Consider the following 25667-nt stretch of genomic DNA (forward strand, 5'->3'; position numbering starts at 1 on the left):
GACTACATGGCTCCGTTGACAGAGCCATGTAAAATAGTTTACTCAGCATAGTCAATGAAGTGGGGATTTAAATAATCCCCGCTTCATTAAAATAAAAATGGCCGTCACACTGTGCCGACGATCAGCTGATCCAGCACAGCGCGGCAGTCTAGACACGGCGCGGTCAACAAGGGAAGCCTTTGTCGACCTCTCCAGTAAACCCCACTTCTTTGACTATGCCAAGTAAACTATTTTACATGGCTCTGCCAACGGAGCCATGTAGTTTAGACACACCCTAGGAGCCATGCACATGTGTCTCTAGGCAAAATTCAGCCCTTAAAACGTGAGCTATTTTGGAGACTCAATGAATGTGGGCAAGCCCTCTTTAGCAGCGACTTCTCATTGGCTTCCTTTGTCATTCATGAATGGCGAGAATTTTTTTCCAGTCTACAGCTATCCCCATAAATATATGATGTGCTCTTATGTACATAGTTTACTACACAGATATGTGGAATTATAACAACAGAGCACAGGTGACTCCAGCAGAGCAAAGCTATAATTGTATGTCATTTGAAAACAAAGGACACGAGATTGCTTTCTTAGGGCTCATTTGTATTCCTTCTGGGACTGTTGGGAGAACATGATCTTTCCTTTTTTCTCTTCCCAGATGTCCCTATCTGCAGGCCTTGGCCCTGGCCCCAAAAGAGCTGTTCGCCCTAGTTGGGCTACTCATCAATCAACAGGGTACCCTGTTACCAAAGCCACAGCGAAGATCCTAGCTCAAAGTGCCCAGTGGAACGCTGGCATACGACCGGCGCCTGTTCGAGCGCCTGTACCAAAGCTGAGTGAGAGAGGGAAGAAGGCCTTTACGAGGATGAGCAGAAGTTCTCCATGTGAGTGAGCTGTTCTACCTCATTCCTTCCCTACCACAGAGCTTGGTGGTTGGGAGGGGGACACTGTCAGTGTTTCCTCCTGCCAGGCTGGCAAGCTGCAGTCATTTCAGAGGGAGTGAACCAAGCTGGCGGTTATTTACCAGCCCTAGAATGTGACACAAGGACTCAGACACAGCATCTGTCTCTCATGGCCCTCAGAGTACCTGAGGGCTAGACCAGTGGTTTGCAAACTTTTTTTTCTCCTGACCCAGTTGAAGAAAATTGTTGATGCCCATGACCCAACATAATCGGACTGAAGTGTGGGCTTTGGGCTGGGGCTGAGGATGAGACATTTGGGCTGTAAAAGGGGACTTTGGCTTTGCAGGGAGGGGTGTCAGGGCTGGGGCGGAAGGGGCTTAACTTGAACGCTCCCGGTCAGCATAAGAACATAAGAACGGCCGTACTGGGTCAGTCCAAAGGTCCGTCTAGCCCAGTATCCTGTCTGCCGAGAGTGACCAGTGCCAGATGCCCCAGAGGGAGTGAACAGAAACAGGTAATTATTGAGTGATCCCTCTCCTGTCAACCATTTCCAGTCTCTGACAAACAGAGGCTAGGGGCACCATTCCTACCCATCCTGGCTAACAGCCATTGATGGACCTAACCTCCATGAATTTATCTAGTTCTTTTTGAACCCTGATAAAGTCCTGGTCTTCATGACATCCTCTGGCAAGGAATTCCACAGGTTGACTGTGCACTGTGTGAAGAAAAACTTCCTTTTGTTCATTCTAAACCTGTTACCCACCAATTTAATTTGGTGACCCCTAGTTCAGCGGTGTAGCATGGGTGCTAAGGTAGCTTCCTGGCACCAGGGCCAGCCCAAGCCCTTTTGGCGCCCTAGGCCTGGGAGCGCGGAGCTGACCCCAGGCTCAGGGCACATGCACGGGCCGGCCGTGGGGCGCAGGCCCGCCCCCCCAGAGTGTGCGGGCCTGCCCCCCAGGGAGCACGACGCATGTGCGCGCCGGCCACGGCCACGCAATCTGGGGCCTGCCCCCAGGGCGCACAGTGCATGTGCTGCCCAGCCCGGCCTGGCCAGTGCTGCTGGCGCACGTGCAGGGCCCTGCAGCCGTGAGGGGAAGGGCGCTGCTGGCCAGTGCTGCGGGAGCCAGGCGCGCGGCTCCTGATGGCAGCTGTAAGGGACGCTGCGCTCCCCTTACAGCTGCCATCAGGCGCCCCTCATAGGTTGGCGCCCTGGGCAACTGCCCGGCTCGCCCATGCCTCCATCCGGCCCTGTCTGGCACCACAGACCATGCTGAACCCCAGAAGCAGCCAGCAGCAGTTTCCCAGCCAATGGGAGTGCAGACCTAGTGCTCAGGGCAGGGGCGGTGTGTGGAGCCCTGTGGGCTTTTCTGGCCCCCGCTCCCACCTAGGAGACAGGCCTGCTGCTGATGCTTCTGGGGTGCAGCACAGTCTGCGATGCCAGGACAGGCAGGGAGCTGCCTTAGCATTCCCACTGGTCACCTGATCCCCCTGCAGCAACAAGACCTAGTGCCTGACATTCTGCAACCTGGTACTGGGTCATGACCCCTGATTTGAAAACCACCGGGCTAGTCTACGCTACAAAGGCTTTGATGGGAAAGCCGTATCAATAGAGCTAGCCCAGCACAGCTCCTTGTGGAGATGCAGAGTTCTTTTGCCGGTGTTGTCAAAACGCCTGCAAGAACAACATAGGTTATACCAGCAAATGGAGACTTTTACCAGCACAGGGGCGGGGGTGTTTTTTCACACTACTAGGCTGCGTCTAGACTGGCAAGTTTTTCCACAAAAGCAGCTGCTTTTGCAGAAAAGGTTGCCAGCTGTCCACACTGGCTGCTTGAATTTGCGCAAGAACACTGACGATCTCATGTAAGATTGTCAGTGTTCTTGCGCAAATACTATGATGCTCCCGCTCAGGAAAAAGCCCTCTTGCGCAAATGCTTTTGCACAAGAGGGCTAGTGTAGACAGGTAAAAACTGTTTTGCGCAAAAAAGCCCTGATGGCGAAAATGGCGATCGGGGCTTTCTTGCGCAAAACTGCGTCTAGATTGGCATGGACGCTTTTCTGCAAAAAGTGCTTTTGCGCAAAAGCATCCGGTGCCAATCTAGACGCTGTTTTCTGCAAATGCTTTTAACGGAAAACCTTTTCCGTTAAAAGCATTTGCGGAAAATCATGCCAGTCTAGATGCAGCCCTAGTGAGTGTAGGTAGGCCAGCAAAAGTGTGTAGTGTAGAGATGGCCTCAGTGCTGGCTAGAGCTTCACGTGACCAGGGCCGGCTTGAGCCATTCCTGCGCCCCGGGCAGCAGGCGCATGATGCATGTGCAGCTCCGCTCCCAGGTGCATGGCACATGCGCGGCCCTGCCCCCTGGCATGTGGCACACCTTACAGCTGCCATCAGGTGCGCCCCATAGGTTGGTGCCCTGGGCAGCTGCCCGGCTAGCCCCCCCTTAATCCGGCCATGCATGTGACTCTTTAACTCCCTGGTGTTCATGTGTAGGGCAGGGAATGGCTCCAGTGTGAACACAGCTGTTTTAACACCGTGTTACATCGGTGTCTAGGGGCCTGGTGCAGAGCCTATTGTTTCCTATGTGCGCTGGATGAGGCCCTGGGCGGATGCCTGAGGCTGGGGATTGGTAATTATGGGCTGGAGGAAGGGCCCCCTCAAGGGATTAGAGAAGGAAATGCGCTGGGGAGAGGTTTAGAACCATGGGTAAAAGAGCCGAACGACATCATCAAAAGCCATGCCAGCCTAGGGGCTGGTTCAGGCAGTCCTCTCACAGCGACATGCTGGAAGGAGCAGAGAAACCTCTGTCTTCAGTGAGCGCCTTCAGGAGTCGCTCAGCACCCGGCAGTATCAGCTCCTTGGAACGTACTCAGGCAGAGCTCCCCTGGACACCAGTGGGGGTTGATTGATGAAACGTTGCAGGACTGGGTCCCTGGGTTTTTTAAGAGAGTAACAAGGTCAATGGAGAAAGAAACCAGAGTGAGCACAGCATAAGGCCTCTGAAATGGGGCCTTGTGCCCTTTGCAAAGAGGACCTGCAGATGCAGTAAATGGAAGGGGATTGACAGCATCTATGGATGATTCCTAGGGCAGGAGGGTATGGAGTGGAGTCCCTTCTGAGCTCCAGACCATTCAGAGTTTTCCTTGTGACCAGGAGCCCAAGGGGGCACCATTTTCCGATGATCCAGCGCTTGGTGTTATTGCAACTCCCCTGCTTTGTGAGGAGAAGGATTGAAATGCAATCCGGGCTCCGTATACTGGAGAAGTGGGGAGAACTGAGACAAGAGCAAACGTGGGGCTCCTACGAAGGGATAGGCAAATAGATCTATAGGAAGTGGAGGAGGGGGCACCCCAGACTGCAGACAGAGGGTTACAGAGGTAGGTATTCACTGCATATAAACCCATCACACAGTCCCTTTCTATAAAATAGAAGCTCATTGCAGGATGAGGGCATTGGACTGTCTTCATTAATTAGCATCTCACTCGTCCATCAAGTCTCTTCCATTTGACACCCTTCTGGCCTGCGGGGCAATACTGCACTCAGTCCTGAGCACTGCAGTTCGAAGAAGGTCACAGAAAACCGGAGTGAAAGCGGAGTCGATCCATGCTGAGACAATAGAAACTAAACTGAGAGGAATGAGGAGGGATGGGGGAACAGGGGTGTTTGCAAATACTTACAGCTTGTCAAGGATCCAGGGATGAATTGTCCTCACTAAGTTATACGGATGGTACAAGAAGTGGCAGGTTCTATTAAGTGTAATTTAACGACATTTAGTGACTAAAGCAATCCTCAGCAGCTGCCGTTCTCAGCGTTTTCTCTTTTCCTGTTCTAGCCTCCCCGCTGTTTGAAGCTCAGCCCTGGGAATTTCTTCCATCAGAGCATGGATCTGACGGGGAGTGAGGGAGTGGAGGGTCAGTGCATTTCATCCCAGCTCATCTGCCCAGCATTCGGAAGACGCCAGCCCTGTCCCGAGTCACAGAGAAGAATGGCTGTTACTGACATTTACCCTCCAGGCTCAAGGTCTCATAGATCCAGCCCCATGTCTTTTTTTGATCACTTGTCACAACTGGAGACTTTTTCCATGGCACTCACTGTACAATGCACGGTGACCCTGAGGGAGATTTACTAATATAGATCTGGGCTAAGCCAGTTTAGACCGAAGGGTCTTTATTATGTGTATGTATTGCACATGGCAAAGGGCCCTCACTATGGGATCTGGAGGTGCTACCATAATACAAATAGGTCGTGCAAAACTAGGGTGAGATCAGAACCTGGATCGGTATCTTGTTGGCTAACTAGTCTCTTTTCAGTATGTTTTCCTGTCTCTGCTGCTTTGGATGCTGCGGCTTCATTCTGCTTGTGTTCAGTGTACATCTTCAGTACAGAGCTAACTGGCCATTGGCCCTAGCCCAGGTACAAGGCACCACTGCCAAGCCCTGCCGGTCTTACTGTCTCCTCACTGGTGCTGAATTCCCATGTGTGTCAATAGGATTTTGGAGGCACATCCCGTGGTCTGTTGTGCAGCAGTGAACTGAGCTCTTCTATGATTCTTTCCCAGTGAATTGTGAGAGAACTGAATGTCTGTCCTGGACGCAGCGGGGGATTGTGGGAAGGCACTGCAGCATTACCAACACTGGAGTGATTAAGGGTACGTCTACACAGCAACATTATTTCGGAATAACTTAGTCCACGTCTACACAGCAGGCAGTTATTTCAAAATAATGTCGAAATACTGTCAAGCTGGGGGACTGCTTAGTCCGACTTCTGAAACCCTCATTGTATGAGGAGTAAGGGAAGTGGGAGGAAGAATGCTCTCTTCCGAAATAAGTGCTGTGTAGACGCTCCCGATTTCGAAATAAGCCACTGACATAGCTCAAATTGTAGTTTATTTCGAGTGAAGCTCTGCTGTGTAGACACACGCTTAGCCTACAAAGTGAGTGGCTACTGCCCGACTGACTGTAGAGCCAAGGAGCTAACTCACCAAACCAGCTAGCCTGGGTTGAAACACAACTGAACTCGGGCAAGATTTGCATATGGCTGGGAAGGGGAGTTAGGGCTAAAAGCCAGGGAAGAGCTCAAGTGAACTCTGCACTGAAGACAGAGCTTCTCAAAGGGTCGACAACACATGATTTCAGGGATGTGACTCCTGATGTACCCCAGCAAGAGAGCAAAATGAGACTCCAAACCTTGGCTAAAAGAGTTGCATGAGGTTTTCCTTGTGGCGCTGGCACTAGCTTGGTGCAGAGATGAATCGGGCACGCCATGCTTATCTTTTCTATGATATACGAGCCAGAGAGCAGACAACAAAACTGAAAGGCAGCAAATTGAAGATTGATAACGGGATTTGTTTACATGACATGGAATTAACCAGTGCAAGCTCTTTGTCACAATTTATCAGTGAGGATAAGAGCTTACTAGGATTCCAAACAGGACGAGACATTTAGATGGACAATGGGAACATCCACAGTAACTTTAGATAGAAAGTAAAGCCTCATGCTTCAGGGCAGATGCCAGCTATGAACTGATGAGAGTTTAGAATACACTTCCTAGATGAGCAAGGTAATTCTGCAGTTATCCACTGCAGGGTTTCTTGTACCTTCCTCAGAAGAATCTGATACTGGCCACTGCCTGGGACAGGATACTAGATCAGAGCAATCTCGTAGGAATAAGAGATCCTCCGGAATAGGGCTTTATTCCGGAGGATTGCGCCAGTCTGGACGCTTTTCTCCGGCTTATCTCCAAGCCGGAAAAAAGCGGCGGCCATGAAAATGCAAATACCGCGGGGGATATTTAAATCCCAGGCGCATTTGCCTCTTCCAAAGTTCTACATTTGCATCCCTATTCCGTAATAGGGGCCAATGTAGACACAGCCCAAGAGAGGAGAAACTGCTTTTGTAATTGGCTAGCCATTCACAGTCTTTGTTTAATCCTGAGTTCATGGTGTCAAATTTGCAGATGAACTGCAGCTCAGCAGTTTCTCTCTGAACTCTGGTCCTGAAGTTTTTTTGCTGCAGGATGGCTACCTTTAAATCTGCTATTGTGTGTCCAGGGAGATTGAAGTGTTCTCCTGTTTGTATTAAGCCTGCTGCCTAGTTATTTCACTGAGTGAACCCTGAGTTTTGATTTTTGGGAAAGGATAACTAGCACAGTTTTCGACCCACAGAAGTCATTTTATAGACCTCTATCATACTATCTCTTGCTAGTCTCTTACAGGATGAATGGTCCTAATCTTTAGTGTGTCCTCATATGGAAATTGTTCCATACACTTGATTATCTTTGTTGTCCTTCTCTGAACCTTTTCCAGTTTTTCTTTGAGGTGGGTGTTATTAGCAAAGGCACACGAGTAGACTAATTTTAATGTGGGGCCAACTCTGCCGTCTGGACCTGGAATCTCGAGAGGTGTGCTGCTTACCGGGAGCTCGCATTCAGGATGTCACTGAAAGGCTTACCAAACTGATCAAACCTTTGGATCGCTACCCCTTCCTGCTTCTCCACGTGGGAACTAATGATACGGCCAAGAATGATCTTGAGCGTGTTACTGCGGATTATGTAGCGCTAGGAAGAAGGATCCAAGAATTTGGAGCGCAAGTGGTATTCTCCTCCATCCTCCCTGTTGAAGGGAAAGGACTGGGCAGGGATCGTCGAATTGAGGACGTAAATGCATGGTTGCGCAGATGGTGTCACAGAGAGGGCTTTGGTTTCTTCGACCATGGGACTCTGTTCGGGGCGCAAGGATTGTTAGGAAGAGATGGGATCCACCTAACGAAGAGAGGAAGGAGCATCTTCGCGGGCAGGCTTGCAAACCTAGTGAGGAGGGCTTTAAACTAGGTTCGTTGGGGGACGGTGACCAAAACCCTGAGGGGAGTGGGAAAGTCAGATACCGAGAAGAAATGCAGAGAGGAAGGGGCATGAAAGGAGGACCCATGTTTCGAATGGAGAAGATAGGACGATCAACTGGTTACCTGAAGTGTTTGTACACTAATGCGAGAAGCCTGGGCAAAAAACAGGAAGAACTGGAGGCCCTGGCCCAGACCAAGAAATATGATTTAATTGGGATAACAGAGACTTGGTGGGATGACTCGCTTGACTGGAGCACTGTCATGGAAGGGTATAGACTGTTCAGGAACAACAGGCAGGGGAGAAAAGGAGGAGGAGTTGCACTATATGTAAGAGAGCACCACGATTGCTCTGAACTCCAGTATAAAGAGGGAGAAAAACCTGTTGAGAGTCTATGGGTTAAGTTTAAAGGAGCAAACAACAGCAGTGATGTTGTGGTTGGTGTTTGCTACAGGCCACCGAATCAGGTGGATGAGGTGGATGAGGCTTTTTTCAGACAACTGAGCGAAGCTTCCAGATCGCAGGCCCTGGTTCTCTTTGGGGGACTTTAATCACCCTGACATCTGCTGGGAAACCTATACGGCAGTACACAGGCAATCCAGGAAGTTTTTGGAGAATGTTGGGGATAACTTCTTGACACAGGTGCTGAAGGATCTGACCAGGGGCCGTGCGCAGCTTGACCTTCTGCTCACAAACAGGGGGGAACTAATAGGGGAAGTAGAGGTGGGTAACAACCTGGGAAGCAGTGATCATGAGATGGTAAATTTCAGGATCCTGACGAAAGGAAGAAAAGAGAGTAGTAAAATACACACCTTGGACTTCAAAAAAGCAGATTTTGACTCCCTCCGAGATCTGATGGGCAGAATCCCCTGGGATGTTAACATGAAGGGGAAAGGAGTCCAGGACAGCTGGCCGTATTTTAAAGAATCCTTATTGAAGGCACAGAAAGAAACCATCCTGACGCGTAGCAAGAGAGGCAAACATGGTAGGAGACCAGACTGGCTTACAGGGGAAATCCTTGGTGAACTTAAGCACAAAAAGGAAGCTTACAAAGAGTGGAAACTTGGACAAATGACCAGGGAGGAATTTAAAGGTATAGCTCGAGAATGCCGGGGGGTTATCAGGAAGGCGAAAGCACAAATGGAATTGCGACTGGCTAAGGATGTGAAGGATAACAAGAAAGGTTTCTACAGGCATGTTAACAAGAAGAAGGTGATCAGAGAGGGTGTGTGGCCCCTAATGGATGAAGGAGGTAACCTAGTGACAGATGATGTGGGGAAAGCTGAAGTACTCAATGCTTTCTTTGCCTCAGTATTCACGGACAAGGTTGGCTCCTGGACTTCTGCGCCAAGTGACGCAAGATGGGATGAAGATGGACAGCCCGTGGCGGGTAAAGAACAGGTTAGGAACTATTTAGAAAAGCTAAACGTACATAAATCTATGGGTCCGGACTTAGTGCATCCGAGGGTAATGAGGAAGTTGGCAAATGTCATTGTGGAGCCTTTGGCTATTATCTTTGAAAAGTCGTGGAGATCGGGAGAAATCCCGGATGACTGGAAAAAGGCAAATGTAGTGCCCATCTTCAAAAAAGGGAAGAAGGATGATCCAGGGAACTATAGGCCGGTCAGTCTTACCTCGGTTCCTGGAAAAATCATGGAAAGGATCCTTAAGGAATCCATATTGAGGCACTTGGATGAGAGGAAAGTGATTAGGAATAGTCAGCATGGATTCACAAAGGGCAAGTCGTGCCTGACCAATCTGATTAGCTTCTATGATGAGGTAACTGGCTTGGTGGGCATGGGGAAGTCAGTGGATGTGATATACCTTGACTTTATCAAGGCTTTTGATACGGTCTCCCACAATATTCTTGCCAGCAACTTAAGGGATTGTGAATTGGATAAATGTACGGTAAGATGAATAGAAAGATGGCTAGAAGGCCGGGCCCAGCGGGTAGTGATCAATGGCTCGATGTCAGGATGGCGGTCGGTTTCTAGCGGAGTGCCCCAAGGTTTGGTTCTAGGATCGGTTTTGTTCAATATCTTTATTAATGATCTGGATGAGGGGATGGATTGCACCCTCAGCAAGTTTGCGGATGACACTAAGCTGGGGGGAGAGGTAGATACGCTTAAGGGCAGAGATAGGGTACAGAATGACTTAGACAAATTGGAGGATTGGGCCACAAGAAATCTGATGAGGTTCAACAAGGACAAGTGTAGAGTCCTGCACTTGGGACGGAAGAATCCCAAGCATAGTTACAAGCTGGGGACCAACCGGTTAAGTAGTAGTTCTGCAGAAAAGGACCTGGGGGTTACAGTGGATGAGAAGCTAGATATGAGTCAACAGTGTGCCCTTGTAGCCAAGAAGGCTAATGGCATATTAGGTTGCATTAAGAGGAGCATTGCCAGCAGATCCAGAGATGTCATCATTCCCCTTTATTCGGCTTTGGTGAGGCCGCATCTGGAGTATTGTGTCCAGTTCTGGGCCCCCCACTACAAAAAGGATGTGGACGCATTGGAGAGGGTCCAGCGGAGGGCAACCAAAATGATTAGGGGGCTGGAGCATATGACTTATGAGGACAGGCTGAGGGACTTGGGTCTGTTTAGCCTGCAGAAGCGAAGAGTGAGGGGGGATTTGATAGCAGCCTTCAACTTCCTGAAGGAAGGTTCCAAAGAGGATGGAGAGAGGCTGTTCTCAGTAGTGACAGATGGCAGAACAAGGAGCAATGGTCTCAAGTTGTGGTGGGAGAGGTCCAGGTTGGATATTAGGAAAAACTATTTCACTAGGAGGGTGGTGAAGCACTGGAATGGGATACCTAGGGAAGTAGTGGAGTCTCCATCCCTAGAGGTGTTTAAGTCTCGGCTTGACAAAGCCCCGGCCGGGTTGATTTAGCTGGAATTGGTCCTGCCTAGAGCAGGGGGCTGGAGTTGATGACCTTCTGAGGTCTCTTCCAGTTCTATGATTCTATGATTCTATGGTAAATGCCTTTGTCCCAGAAGGTGGTCTGACCTGGAAACCACCGTATCTATCACCGGTGGATTTCTGCAGTCTGAAATAAACACAGACACTGATGTAAAATTTAAATGATGTATTGAGTACAACAGATAACAGTATGAGAATAAATAAACCCTGAACACAACACTGTAAAAACCAACCCTTCACCCTCTGAAATAACAGGAGATAGCACAATATAAAAGGATGACATAAATTATACTCAGTCTATCTAGGAGATGGTAGATGGCAGCTGGCAGCCGAGGCTCAGGACCTTCGACCCTTTGGCTTAGGCAGCCTTAGGGGAGGAACTCTGAGGAGTCCACCCGATGTTGGTCTGCCGATGGTGTGACAGTATGACAGAGAGAGTGGTTCTTGGCTCCAGGATTAAGGGTCTTCACCACAATAATCGGAGCAGAACTGGGAGATGGCTCGGTGGCACAGGTAGCTGGAGTCCACTACACTGGGCTATCGCCGCAGTGGTGAGCTGAAGCACCCTGTGAGCAGCTGATGGTGGTCTGTTCCAAAGCAAGTCCCGGCCTTTGCCACAGTCCTTTGAAGAACAGCAGGCTACTGGCATGATGAACCACGAACGAACCGACCGAACGAAGAAGAGCCCGAGCTCTCCTGGGGTCTGAGCTTATAAGCGCCCCGGGCGGGAAAGCAGCTGGAGTGCTGAGTGCAGATCTTGGTGCAGTGTGCACAGCCACATGCCGTGTGCAGAGGATGGTTTTGGCGGCAAAAGGTCTCTCAGTCAGTTGGGTTCCATTTTAAAATCCTATCATGCATCACAACTCCATTTTGAAATGTCCCTTCGATCACAGACTCCATTTTGATTTCAGTGGATTTCTGATTATATTAAATTCCTGTCAACATGGGGCAATCAGAACTGCACATAGTATTCAAGGTGTGAGCATCCCATGGATTTATGTAGTGGCATTATGATTGTTTTTGTTTTATTTTCTATCCCTTTCCTAATCGTTCATAACATTGTTAGCATTTTTTACCCCTGCTGCACATTGAGCTGATGTTTTCAGAGAACTACGACCTCTGATGACCTCATGATCTCTTTCTTGAGTGATAACTAATTTAGACACCAACATTTTGTATGTAAAGTTGGATTTTTTCCCCATCTGCATTCCTTGGTAGTTAAATTACTCAACATTACTCAGTGTTGAATTTCATCTGCCATTTTATTGTCCAGTCATTGTGAGATCCCTTTGTAGCTTTTTGCAGTCAGCTTTGGACTTCACTCTCTTGATTAATTTTGTATGTTCTGCAAATGTCACCACTTCACCGTTTACTCCCTTTTTCAGATTGTTAATGAGTATGTTGAACAGCACAGGTCCCAGTATAGATCATTGGAGGAACTAACTATTTCTCTCTCTCCAGTGTGAAAACTGACCACTTATTCCTATCTTTTGTTTTCTATCTTTTAACCACATACTTATTCACAAGGGGACCATCCTTCTTATCCCATGATGACTTAGGGTACGTCCAGACTACATGCCTCCGTCGACAGAGGCATGTAGATTAGCCAGATCGGCAGAGGGAAATGAAGCCGCGATTAAAATAATCGCGGCTTCATTTAAATTTAAATGGCTGCCCCGCTCTGCCGATCAGCTGTTTGTCGGCAGATCGGGGCAGTCTGGACGTTCCCCTGTCGCCAGAAAACCCTTTTGTCGACCGCCCCGTTATGCCTCGTGGGATGAGGCATAACGGGGCGGTCGACAAAAGGGTTTTCTGGCGACAGGGGAACGTCCAGACTGCCCCGATCTGCCGACAAACAGCTGATCGGCAGAGCGGGGCAGCCATTTAAATTTAAATGAAGCCGCGATTATTTTAATCGCGGCTTCATTTCCCTCTGCCGATCTGGCTAATCTACATGCCTCCGTCGACGGAGGCATGTAGTCTGGACGTACCCTTAGGCTCCTTCAGAGCTTTTGCTGAGGGACCTTGTCAAAGGCTATCTGAAAGTCCAAGGACACCATATTGACAGGATCACCCTTATGCTTGTTAACACCATCAAAGTATTCTAACAGACTTGTGAAGGGAAGTCATGTTTCACCAAAGACTTGGTGACTCTTCCTTAACACATCGTGTTCATGGATGTATGTGAGAATTCTGTTCTTTACTACAGTTTTGATCAATTTGCCTGGTAGTGAAGTTAGTTTTATCAGCCTGTAATTGCCGGGACTGCTTCTGGAGTTCTTTTTGAAAATTGGTGTTACATTAGCTGCCTTCCAGTCATCTGGTACAGAGATTCCTTTAAGCAATAGGTTACATACCCCACTTAAAGTTCTTCAGTTTCATATTGGAAAGCCTTCAGAACTCTTTAATGAATACTATCTGCCCCTGGCTTCTTATTACTGTTTAATGTATAATTTTTTCCCTAAAAGCTCTTTTATTGACTCATCAGTGTGGGACATCACTTCATGTTTGGCATCCAAAAGAAATAGCTCTCCACCTGGAGCATAACAATTAGTGGCTCCCATGCCAGCTGGCACGGACCAGCCATAGGTGTTCAAGGCATCAACTTCCTCTCCACCTAGGGGATGCTTGACTCTCCCTTCTGCACCAGGCCCACCCCCCACTCTACCCCTCCCTGCCTCTGGTCTGCATGAGGCCTCACCCCCCACTCCACCCCTTCTCCAAGGTCTTGCCCTGCGTCTTTCCACCACTACTCTGCTCATAACCCTACCTCTTCCCATTCCCTCTCTTGAGGGCACCTCCTCCTCACTCCTCCCCCACTCCCTCCCAGTGTCTCTTGCATGCAGCCAAACAGCTGTTCTGTGGCATGCTAGAGGCACTGGGAGAGAGAGGGAGGAGTTGATCAGCAGGGCTGATGGTGGGTGGGAGGGGTGGAGGTTGGCTGCCAGTGGGTGCTAATTTTTTCCATGGGTGATGTGACACTTCATATTTTTATGGAAATATGTTTTTGAATATGAATATGTAAAACAGGACAAGTGATGTATTGTTCAAGAGCCCGTGGTCCCCGAATGTGTATATTCTGTTCGTGTGCATGTATCATTCTTGTGTGTGATATTAGAAATATGAAGCATAAACCTGCTTATTATTCTAGAATTTGTAATGAGAACCATTACAAATGTACTTAGGGGCCTTATTGGACTGGTGCTCAAGACAATGATCTGTGAATAGTTTTGTTTTTCCTGTAAGACCAAACTGTGGTTGGTCCTACAAAGACATGTGACCATTCCACATGGTGCTGCACTCTTTTTGAATTGGGTATTTTTCCACTGCGGATGTGGAGAGTTAAACTAAAGACTTTCCCCAGGGTGGGAATCCATGTAAGTTTCCATGTAAGGGAAGCAATCAACATCGTCTGCAGTTGGCTTTTGAAAACTACCTTGCCACCTGAGGAGAATACACAAGAAGCTGTTAGACCCAGGTCAGAGAAAAGATCAGCTGTGACTTGAAGGATTTTATCTGGAGCAAGCAGAAGAGTGAGAAATATATTTGTAGAAGTCTCTTTTCATGTATTAGGCTTGATTGCCATGTTTTGTTTACTTTGATTTAGTAACTTACTAAAATCTGTCTATTTTCCCTTGTAACCACTTAAATCCTACTTCAATACTTAATAAAAACACTTTTGTCTAGTGTCAAGCCTAGTGTAAATAATTTTTACCTGGGTGGGAGCCACAGTTGTGTATCTCTCTCTCTCTCACTGATAAAGAGAGCAAACATCTTTATGAGCTTTCTCTGTGTAAAACTTTTATACAGAATAAGACAGATTTATTTGGGGGTTTGGTCCCTTTTGAGGGCTGTGAATTTGGGTGCTGGCAAGTCCCTTTAGCAAAGCCCTCCCAAGCTGATGTGATTCTGCATCTGTGTTACTCTGCAAGGGGGCTGTTACCCCAATTCTGTGCTGGGGGAGACCAGAGGTTCTGGACAGGGTGATGAGGCGCCCCAGGGGACAGGTAGGCAGGCTCAGTAGTGTCCAGGAAGTTGATGCTAGTGTGGGAGTGTTCCAGAGAGAGTTTAATGGATGGGTGGTGGTTGTTGAAATGTGAGGGAAATCTATGCAGGAGTTTGAGTCCTCTATCCAGAGAATGAAAATATAATCGATGTATCTTAGGTTTATCATTGGTTTTGTGGTGCATTTGTCCAGTAAATTCTTCTTGAAAGTGGCCCATGGAAAAGTTGGCATATTGGAGAGCCACCCTAGTACCCATCCACAAATACTTTCGCCAAACCATGGGAACAGCCATGGATACTAAGATGGCTCTCCCAGAAAACACTTGTATCTCCACACCTACCTTCAAAGATACTTGATACTTTTATCGCATCCTCCATCCCAATTTCCATGTATTCTTTAAAAGCAGCGAGGAGTCCTGTGGCACCTTATAGACTAACCAAAGTGTTGGAGCATAAGCTTTCATGGGCAAAGACCCACTTTGTCATGTATTCTTTGTCCCTCTCCCCCAGTCTCCTTCTATCAGGTCTCCCAGCTGTTATCCATTTCTCTTCAACCTTACATATATTCCTGTTACAGTAAACGGTGTATGTAGGGACCAGGGTTTGAGCTGCTCTTTCCAATTTAAATACTTTCCTGCCACCTAGTGCTGAGAGTTAGTATTATCAAACATTCAATCTGGTAATTGAATAAAAGTGAATATTAACTTTAAAATGTGGAGGTCTTCTATGTAGGGAAGTGAAAATGCGGTTACTTTCCTAATCAAATAGTTGATAATTTTTTTTGTCGATTATTCAATTAGTCGACATGGTAGGCAGTTGCTGCACTCAGTCTGACTCACACTGGTTCACAGCACAACCTCCTTAGATGTCACTCTGTATTGAACAGCCCAGGGAAACCAGCAGGTGAAGGCACTAGATCAGTCTCTGTTCCTGCAGGTCTCTTTTCATTCATGAGACCTCACATGTGACTGCCTAAGCACATTTAAGAACACAGCCCCCAGGAGCATCTGAAGAAGTGGGTTGTGCTGCAGGACTACTCGTTTTTAAGTGTTTTCAGTTACAGACTAACTCAGCTATTCCTCTGAAACTTTTGGTTACAGGCAGTGCCGGAGAGGGGAAATATAAAACCTCCCTGCCCCCCACCCCAGCTCTGTCTTTGCAAACTCAGCAGGTGGCCCATGCCACTGGGAGAACTTTTACCCCCCTCCCTGTGCAGGGGCAAACCCAGCATCCCCCCCCTCTTCTGCCTCACCCTACACGTGCTTGACCCCGCCCCCTAGTCAATGCCCTGAGACTGGCTCCCTGTGCCCCTGCCGGAAGCAAGGGTCTGACTCCTATCCAGGGCAGCGTGTTGGCAACAGCGGAGGTTACTGAGCATGCGCCGTTCGGACGCGCATGCTCAGTACGGTCGGGGCGGGAGCGTAGTGCGTCGCTACGCCGGAAGCGGAGCCTGACTGCTAGTTCGGGCAGAGTGTGGGCAGCAGGCACGGCAGGTGCCGCTGAGCACGCGCCGTTTGGGGGGCAGGCGCATGCGCTGTGGCACGCCGAGCCGGCGGTTGAGAGCAGGACAGTCGCGCGGCGCTCCAGCGGCATGAGGCAGAAGAAGAAAGGTAGCGGCGGGGCCGGCCTCTGGGTGGGGGCGGGGCGGGGGCGCTCGAGCCGGGCGGTGCTCGCCCCCCCCCCCCCGCTGAAGTTCTGGTGCTGCTGGGGTCAGGAGGGGCCGCGCCCAGCACGTGCGCAGGATCGGGGCCATCTCAGCGGTCGCTGCCCCCCAGCCGAGGCGGCTGCGGAGGAAGCGCCCCCCCCCCCCACCCCGGGGCGGGCCTTGGTACCGGGGCTGGCAGCTGGGACTGTCCTAGGCCCCAGGCGTGGTCTGCGCTGGCACCGTCCTCGCCACAACTTCTGTCACTGAGGGGTGTGAAAAAACACCCCTCGACCCCCCATCCCCCCACGAGTTCCCCTCCACACCCCCTATCCTCCCCTCGACCCCCCATCCCCCCACGAGTTCCCTTCCACACCCCCTATCCTCCCCTCGACCCCCATCCCCCCACGAGTTCCCCTCCACACCCCCCCTCCTCCCCTCGACCCCCATCCCCCCACGAGTTCCCCTCCACACCCCCTATCCTCCCCTCGACCCCCCATCCCCCCACGAGTTCCCCTCCACACCCCCTATCCTCCCCTCGACCCCCATCCCCCCACGAGTTCCCCTCCACACCCCCTATCCTCCCCTCGACCCCCCATCCCCCCACGAGTTCCCTTCCACACCCCCTATCCTCCCCTCGACCCCCATCCCCCCACGAGTTCCCCTCCACACCCCCTATCCTCCCCTCGACCCCCCATCCCCCCACGAGTTCCCCTCCACACCCCCATCCGCCCCTCGACCCCCCATCCCCCCACGAGTTCCCCTCCACACCCCCTATCCTCCCCTCGACCCCCCATCCCCCCACGAGTTCCCTTCCACACCCCCTATCCTCCCCTCGACCCCCATCCCCCCACGAGTTCCCCTCCACACCCCCTATCCTCCCCTCGACCCCCATCCCCCCACGAGTTCCCCTCCACACCCCCTATCCTCCCCTCGACCCCCCATCCCCCCACGAGTTCCCTTCCACACCCCCTATCCGCCCCTCGACCCCCCTCCTCCCCATGACACCCCCATCCCCCACGAATTCCCCTCAACTCCCCCCATCCTCCCCTCGACACCCCCCATTCCCACCACAAATTCCCCTCAACTCCCCCTATCCACCCCTCGACCCCCCCATCCTCCCCATGACACCCCCATCCCCCCACGAATTCCCCTCCACACCCCCCATCTTCCCCTCGACACCCCCCATTCCCACCACAAATTCCCTTCCACACCCCCTATCCGCCCCTCGACATCCCCATCCCCCCACGAATTCCCCTCCACACCCCCTATCCGCCCCTCGACACCCCCATCCCCCCATGACACCCCCATCCCCCCACGAATTCCCCTCAACTCCCCCATCCGCCCCTCGACCCCCCCATCCTCCCCATGACACCCCCATCCCCCCACGAATTCCCCTCCACACCCCCTATCCGCCCCTCGACCCCCCATCCTCCCCATGACACCCCCATCCCCCCCACGAATTTCCCTCCACACCCCCTATCCGCCCCTCGACACTCCCATCCTCCCCATGACACCCCATCCCCCCACGAATTCCCCTCAACTCCCCCTATCCGCCCCTCGACCCCCCATCCTCCCCATGACACCCCCATCCTCCCACGAATTCCCCTCAACTCCCCCATCTTCCCCTCCACACCCTCATCCTCCCCATGACACCCCCATCCCCCCACGAATTCCCCTCCACACCCCCTATCCGCCCCTAGACCCCCTATCCGCCCCTAGACCCCCTATCCTCCCCATGACACCCCCATTCCCCCACGAATTCCCCTCCACACCCTCATCCTCCCCATGACACCCCCATTCCCCCACGAATTCCCCTCCACACCCCCTATCCGCCCCTCAACCCCCATCCTCCCCATGACACCCCCATTCCCCCACGAATTCCCCTCCACACCCCCTATCCGCCCCTAGACCCCCTATCCTCCCCATGACACCCCCATTCCCCCACGAATTCCCCTCCACACCCCCCATCCTCCCCTCGACACCCCCCATTCCCACCACAAATTCCCTTCCACACCCCCTATCCGCCCCTTGACACCCCCATCCCCCCACGAATTCCCCTCCACACCCCCCATCCTCCCCTCGACACCCCCATTCCCACCACAAATTCCCTTCCACACCCCCTATCCGCCCCTCGACACCCCCATTCCCCCACGAATTCCCCTCCACACCCCCCATCCTCCCCTCGACACCCCCCATTCCCCCACGAATTCCCTTCCACACCCCCTATCCGCCCCTCGACACCCCCATCCCCCCACGAATTCCCCTCCACACCCCCATCCTCCCCTCGACACCCCCATCCCCCCACGAATTCCCTTCCACACCCCCTATCCGCCTCTCGACCTCCCCATCCTCCCCATGACACCCCCATTCCCCCACGAATTCCCCTCCACACCCCCTATCCTCCCCTCGACACCCCAATCCCTCCACGAATTCCCCTCCACACCCCCATCCTCCCCTCGACCCCCCCATTCCCACCACGAATTCCCTTCCACACCCCCTATCCGCCCCTCGACCCCCCCATCCTTCCCATGACACCCCCATCCCCCCACGAATTCCCCTCAACTCCCCCATCCTCCTCCCACGAATTCCTCGACACCCCCCATCACCCCTCATCCTCCCCTCGACACCCCCATCCTCCCTCCACGAATTCCCCTCGACACCCTCTCAACTCCCCTCGACACCCCCATCTTCCCCTCAACACCCCCATCCTCTCCCACAAATTCCCCTCAACACCCCCTCTCAAACTCTCCTCAACACCCCCATCCTCCCCCACAAATTCCCCTCAACATCCCCCATCCTCCCTCAACACCCTCCCATCCTCCCCCACAAATTTTCCTCTACATCCCTTCCCCCTCCCTCACAAGTTCCCCTCTACACCCCCCCATCCTCCGCCACAAATTCCCCTCAACACCCTCTCATCCTCCCCTCAACACCTCCCTCATTCTCCCCCACAAATTCCCCATAGGACCCCCTCCCCCTCCCCTACAAATTCCCCTCGACATCCCTCCCCATCCTCCCTCACAAATTTCCCCCAACACTCCCCCCACAAATTTCCCTCAACACCCCCTCCACTGTCCCCCACACATCCCCCCCCAAGTTATAACCGTACTCTTGGTGACAAAGCTCCTGCCCCTCCTTGGAAGTCATTGTGTGGGGCTCTCCCCACTGTAAGTATCCGCCGCACGGGGCACCAGATGGCTGTGTGGCAGCTGCGGTGGTATGTGGTGCACATGTAAACACAGTGAGGCTGGAAGGGAACTGCCATCACCCTCCAGTCTTAGCACAGCCCCCTTACATCAGTCCCTGTTTGCACTAGAGCGTCTCATAAAAAAACAAAAAGGCTGGTTTTAAATTTTTCAAGTGATGGAGAATCATGCCTGGTCTTTGGGATGTTGTTCCAGTGGTTAATTACTCTTGGGGTTGAAAACTGGTGCCTTATTTCTCATCTGAGTTTGTCTAGTTTTCAATTTCAAGTGTTCCATTTTCAGCTTCTTGTCTTTACTGGCATTAGTGCAAAGTGGCCTGACAATGAGTTGTCAGAAATGAAGATGGAATTTGGGTTTTTATGTATACAACAAAACTACAACTTTATGACCATTATTTCCCTTAATAAAAAAGGGATGCTGTAATTCAGGAATCGAGTGCATTGACATAGATTTGTGGACTTGGCAGCAAGAGCTAGCTTGAACTGGTATCTTGCACGAATGGTTAGCATATATCCTATGCATGTGAGGGTTTTTTTGACCGACCCTACCTCATTTTTATTTTAGGAAACCTCAGCCATGCAGAGCTGATGATGATGACAATAGCTGATGTCATTAAGCAGCTGATTGAGGCTCATGAGCAGGGAAAAGATGTGAATCTAAATAAGTAAGTAGTACCATCCAGGTACTTATACCTTCTTACTTCAAGTCTGGGTGCCTGCCCTGTGAAGCCAGGTTCTATAAACAATTTTAATAATAGTTTTCATACCCCAACTGAATTGTTCACCAATACAAATCTTGTATGATTATGTAGTGACTTGAAGACTATGGCAAAAGACCAGCTTAGCTTAACAAGGAGATCTTGCATGATCTCAAAATAAAAAAGGAGTCCTATGAAAAATGGAAACTAGGACAAATAACAAAGGATGAATATAGGCAAGCAACATGGGAATGCAGGGGCAAAATTAGAAAGGCAAAGGCACAAAATGAGATCAAACTAGCTACAGGCATAAAGGGAAACAAGAAGACCTTTTATAAATACATTAGAAGCAAGAGGAAGACCAAGGACAGGGTAGGCCCACTGCTTAGTGAGGAGGGAGAAGCAGTAACAGGAAACTTGGAAATGGCAGAGATGCTCAATGACTTCTTTGTTTCGGTCTTCACCGAGAAGTCTGGAGGTGTGCCTAACATAGTGAATACAAGCAGAGAGAGGGTAAGTTTAGAAGATAGGATACACAAAGAACAAGTTAAAAATCACTTAGGAAAGTTAGATGTCAGCAAGTCACCAGGTCCTGATGAAATGCTTCCCAGGATACTCAAGCAGCTGATAGAGGAGGTATCTGAGCCTTTAGCTATGATCTTTGAAAAATCATGGCAGACAGGGGAGATTCCAGAAGACTGGAAAAGGGCAAATATTGTGCCCATCTATAAAAAGGGGAATAAGAACAACCCAGGAAACTACAGACCGGTCAGTTTAACATCTGTCCCAGGGAAGATAATGGAGCAGGTAATTAAGGAAATCATATGCAAACACTTGGAAGATAATAAAGTGATAGGGAATAGCCAGCATGGGTTTGTGAAGAACAAGTCATGCCAAACTAATCTGATAGCTTTCTTTGATAGGATAACGAGCCTTGTGGATAAGGGAGAAGCGGTGGATGTCATATACCTAGACTTTAGTAAGGCATTTGATACGGTCTCGCATGATATTCTTATTGATAAACTAGGCAAATATAACTTAGATAGGGCCACGATAAGGTGGGTGCATAATTGGCTGGATAACCGTAGTCAGAGAGTTGTTGTTAACGGTGCTAAATCCTGCTGGAAAGGGATAACAAGTGGAGTTCCGCAAGGGTCTGTTTTGGGACCCGTACTGTTCAATATCTTCATCAATGATGTAGATATTGGGATAGAGAGTACGCTTATTAAGTTTGCAGATTATACCAAACTGGGTGGGGTTGCAACTTCTTTGGAGGATAGGGACATAATTCAAAATGACCTTAGCAAGTTGGAGAAATGGTCAGAGGTAAATAGGATGAGGTTTAATAAAGAGAAATGCAAAGTACTCCACTTAGGAAGGAACAATCAGTTCCATACATACAAGATGGGAAGCGACTGTCTAGGAAGGAGCATGGCGGAAAGGGATCTTGGGGTCATAGTGGACCACAAGTTGAATATGAGTCAACAGTGTGCTGCTGTTGCAAAAAAAGCAAATATGATTCTAGGTTGTATCAAGAGGTGTGTTGTAAGCAAAACTCATGAAGTCATTCTGCCGCTCTACTCTGCACTAGTTAGGCCTCAGCTGGAGTACTGTGTCCAGTTCTGGGCACCACATTTCAAGAAAGATGTGGAGAAATTGGAAAGGGTACAGAGAAGAGCGACAAGAATGATTAAAGGTCTAGAGAACATGACCTATGAAGCCAGGCTTCATGAACTGGGCTTGTTTAGTTTGGAAAAAAGAAGATTAAGGGGGGACATGATAGCAGTTTTCAACTATCTAAAAGGGTGTCACAAGGAGGAAGGAGAAAATTTGTTCCTCTTGGTTTCTGAGGACAGGACAAGGAGTAATGGGCTTAAAGTGCAGCAGGGGAGGTTTAGATTGGACATTAGGAAAAAATTCCTAACTGTCAGGGTGGTCAAATATTGGAATAAATTTCCAAGGGAGGTGGTGGAATCTCCCTCTCTGGAGATATTTAAGAACAGGTTGGATAGACATCTTTCAGGGATGGTGTAGACGGAGCTTGGTCCTGCCTTGAGGGCGGGGGGGCTGGACTCGATGACCTCTCAAGGTCTCTTCCAGTCCTATGATTCTATGAAGAGATACCTGTTTACTTAATTGAAAGCATTTGTGCCATACCACGAGTCATATTAATGAAAAACAATACAATATCTCTTGTTTTTTACATAATAAGTCTGTCAAACCTGTTAGTCCCACAGATGCAATCCAGGGTATTTCTACAGAGCAAAGTATAAAACACACCCTCTTCTGACTTGGGCTTGCAAAACTTGCATTTTAGGTTTAAATGTAGCATTGTAGATTATGGAATCATAACACTGGAAGGGATGTCTTGAGGTCATCTAGTGCAGACCCCTGCACTCATGGTAGGACTAAGTAGTATCTAAACCATCCATGACAGTGTTTGTCTAACCTGCTCTTAAAAATCTCCAGAGGTGGAAATTCTGTAACTAGGGATGTTAGATACTGTGTAATTGAATAGTCATGTAACTGCCTGAAATCTTAGCGGTTACACAACTGTTTGATAGTGTGGGGCGCCAGCCAGTGCGCTCCTGGCCCCACTCTCAGGGAACCCCCTGTAACCTCACCCTGCTGCCTCTTGAAAGCTGGCTCCCCACATGTATTAGCTCCAGCCTACCACCCTCATCCTCTGCGCTACTGCCTTTCTATCAGAGGCAGCAGTAGGCTGGGGTGGTGGGGGAGCAGGTGGCTCTGATAGTCGTCGGGTGCCAGCTTTTAAGCCACCTCCTTATGGGCACCAGCTCCTGCTCCCCATACTGTTGCTGCCTCTGATACAGAAGCAGCAAGGGCAGGGGGTAATGTGTGTAGTCAACAGGAATAACCGATAAGGCCGGGTTTATTGGTTAATCGTGTAGTTGTCTACACAATGACATCCCTATCTGTAACCTCTCTGGGCAGTTTATTCTAGCAGGTAACCATCCTGACAGGAAGCTTTTCCTAATGTCTATCCTAAACCTCCCTTGTTGCAATTTAAGCCCATTGCTTTTTATTGATTTATTTTTGTTATTTTACAAGTTAGCTGTCACATGTAGCTAGCATCAGCTTTTTAAGTAGATTATTTTAACGTGTGTCTCATTAAGCAGTGTACATTAATCTGAACTGTAGACAGTAACACATCACTGACTGGATTGAGTTGTAGGTGCTTGGATATCACAACAATGGACGTGAATGAAATAAATTAATTTGAGATCTCTCCGTTTTAGAGTGAAAACCAAGACATCTGCTAAATATGGACTTTCTGCCCAGCCTCGTTTGGTTGATATCATTGCTGCTGTACCACCTCAGTATCGCAAGGTGCTGGTACCCAAGCTGAAAGCAAAGCCTATACGAACTGCTAGTGGGGTGAGCACTTTATAAAAATGACCCTTTCGGGGCAGGTCAGGATTAATTGATGTCAAACATTGTAAAGATATTGAAAGTCCAAGAGCTTTAATGAAGTACTAGCTATGTTGTCAATTTCCTATATTGTCTACTATGGGGAACCTACGGCCTGTGGATCCAGCCCACAGGCTCTGTCTGGCATGGGGGAGGAAGCAACTCTGGGAACAGCAATGCAGGGAAGTTCTGTTCCTGCGTTGGCTTGCAGGTTCTGTCCCCATTGCTCACGCTCGCCTGGAATTGTGGCCAGTGGAAGTGGCGGGTGTTGGTGCTTGCTAGTGCAAGACTATATAGAGCAACCTGTTCCCCCCAGAGCTGCGCTGGGTAGGCACCCCCATCCTCTTCTACCTCCAGCCCAGACCCCACATCCCTCAGCCTGCTCCTGCAACTTACTTCTGCTCAGATCCCACACCCTCATTCCACCCTACTTCCCAGCAGCCCTCTCCCGTACACTGAACCCCTAATTTTTGGCCACACCTCAGAGCCTTTTCCCCCCTCTCAAATCTACTGGTCCCAGTCCTCTGGAAGAGTTAATCCACCATTGGCGCCCTCCACTCCCACCCATGTTTGTTTTTTTCCCCTGCTTCTCAGGGGCCAAGTCAGTGAGGTATGGTGGGTGTTTTTTTTTTTTTTTTTTTTTTCTCTTTTCTCTCTTCACTTCTCACTTGTTTGTGGCCTCTGATTTTTCTGCCCCCAAGCCAAAATATCTCCCTGCCCTTCCTTGCCCTCTCCCCAGTTTTGCAAAAATCTGGAAATGTACTGTTATCAAGGTAATTTCATGTTGCCATAGAGTAATTGACAAGTATCTCTGAAAATCAGCCCCTTGGTGTCTCAAGTTGAATAGCCAAAACTAGCAGACACTTGAAAAATTGCACCTTAACTTTTCTAGATCTACTATTCTGTATTTGTTAAAAGGGAGTGAGGCTCATTATTTGTTTGAGAAACTAACTGGATAAGATCATGGGAGAAAACATGACATAAAGATGCAGAGAATTACTTTCTGTGGCTGATGAGGATGAATTTCTTTCCTTGTTACCTGTTTTTTATCCTTATTTTTCTGTCTCTCCAATGCCGGTCTTTTGAAGTCTCTCCCCAAAGCATATTGTCATTCTTCCAGTGTCACACTCTGGGGAAAGTGCATCAAACTGTCCCAATCAGAATTTTAATGTCACTCTGGATGTTGGCAGTGTGCTTGTGTACCACACCTGATATGGGTCCTTTGTTTGTAAAAATGAGGAGGTTAGTTAAACAGAAATTAAAAGGTATAATGTCAAAAGTAAAATCCCTGCAAGCTTCATGGAAACTTTTCAAAGACACCATAATAAAGGTCCAACTTAAATATATACAGGCAGTCCCCAGGTTACATACAAGATAGGGACTGTAGGTTTGTTCTTAAGTTGAATTTGTATGTAAGTCGGAACTGGTACATATTGTAGGGGAAACTCCAGCCAAACATTTCTCCAGAGCTCAGTTTTATTCTCCCACACCTCACTTCCCTCAGTCCTTTATTCTCAAGCTGACTTGTCTGCTGAGAAAAGCCGCTCCGCGTCTCCCTGGTCTGCTGGGGGGGGAGGAAGGGCGCTAGCTTCGCATCTCCCTGGTGTGCTGGGGGGAAGCAGCTAGTGCGGGGTTGCCTCACCCTGTTTGTAAGTAGGGATCCGATGTAAGTCGGATCCATGTAACCCGGGGACTGCCTGTACTCCAAATTAAAAAACACAGCAAGAGAATCAAAAAGGTACTGAGGGGGAAATCTCGCTCCCCTGGGGTACAGAGCCCCCAGAAGATCCAAGGCCGGAGGTCAAATCAGTGAGGCAGGAGAGAAACCTAGAAGAGAAAACTTTATGATGCATGCATGCATGCAGGCTGTCACTTCCAAGAGTGAAGCAGCAGCCCTGACAGACAGATTCAGGGAATCTTTATACAGTAAGTTCAGACAGCTCAGTTGTGGATTGTTTTTCTTTAACATATCAAAGTCTCAGCAGAAGCACTCTGAGGCTTCTGTTCACCCCACGGCTACGTCTACACTGGCCCCTTT

The 25667-nt window shown here is 49.6% G+C and overlaps 2 protein-coding genes across 6 annotated transcripts in view; both read left to right on the top strand.

The window, feature by feature from the left end:
• FBXO16 (F-box protein 16) overlaps positions 1-9645 on the top strand; it is a 52937-nt gene extending 43292 nt beyond the window's left edge. For all 5 annotated transcript variants that reach the window (XM_075923279.1, XM_075923283.1, XM_075923278.1 and 2 more), the window contains 2 exons: positions 647-872; positions 4721-9645. In XM_075923279.1, the coding sequence (XP_075779394.1) occupies positions 647-872; positions 4721-4788 (294 nt within the window). In that variant the 3' untranslated portion in view covers positions 4789-9645. The remainder of the gene's footprint in view (positions 1-646; positions 873-4720) is intronic.
• Positions 9646-16100: 6455 nt separating this feature from the next.
• ELP3 (elongator acetyltransferase complex subunit 3) overlaps positions 16101-25667 on the top strand; it is a 157034-nt gene continuing 147467 nt past the window's right edge. Inside the window, exons 1-3 of the mRNA XM_075923284.1 lie at positions 16101-16259; positions 20065-20164; positions 23458-23596. Of these exons, the coding sequence (XP_075779399.1) occupies positions 16241-16259; positions 20065-20164; positions 23458-23596 (258 nt within the window). The 5' untranslated portion in view covers positions 16101-16240. The remainder of the gene's footprint in view (positions 16260-20064; positions 20165-23457; positions 23597-25667) is intronic.

Source organism: Pelodiscus sinensis, chromosome 3 (assembly GCF_049634645.1).
Source record: "Pelodiscus sinensis isolate JC-2024 chromosome 3, ASM4963464v1, whole genome shotgun sequence".
In the NCBI taxonomy this organism is placed as follows: domain Eukaryota; kingdom Metazoa; phylum Chordata; order Testudines; family Trionychidae; genus Pelodiscus; species Pelodiscus sinensis.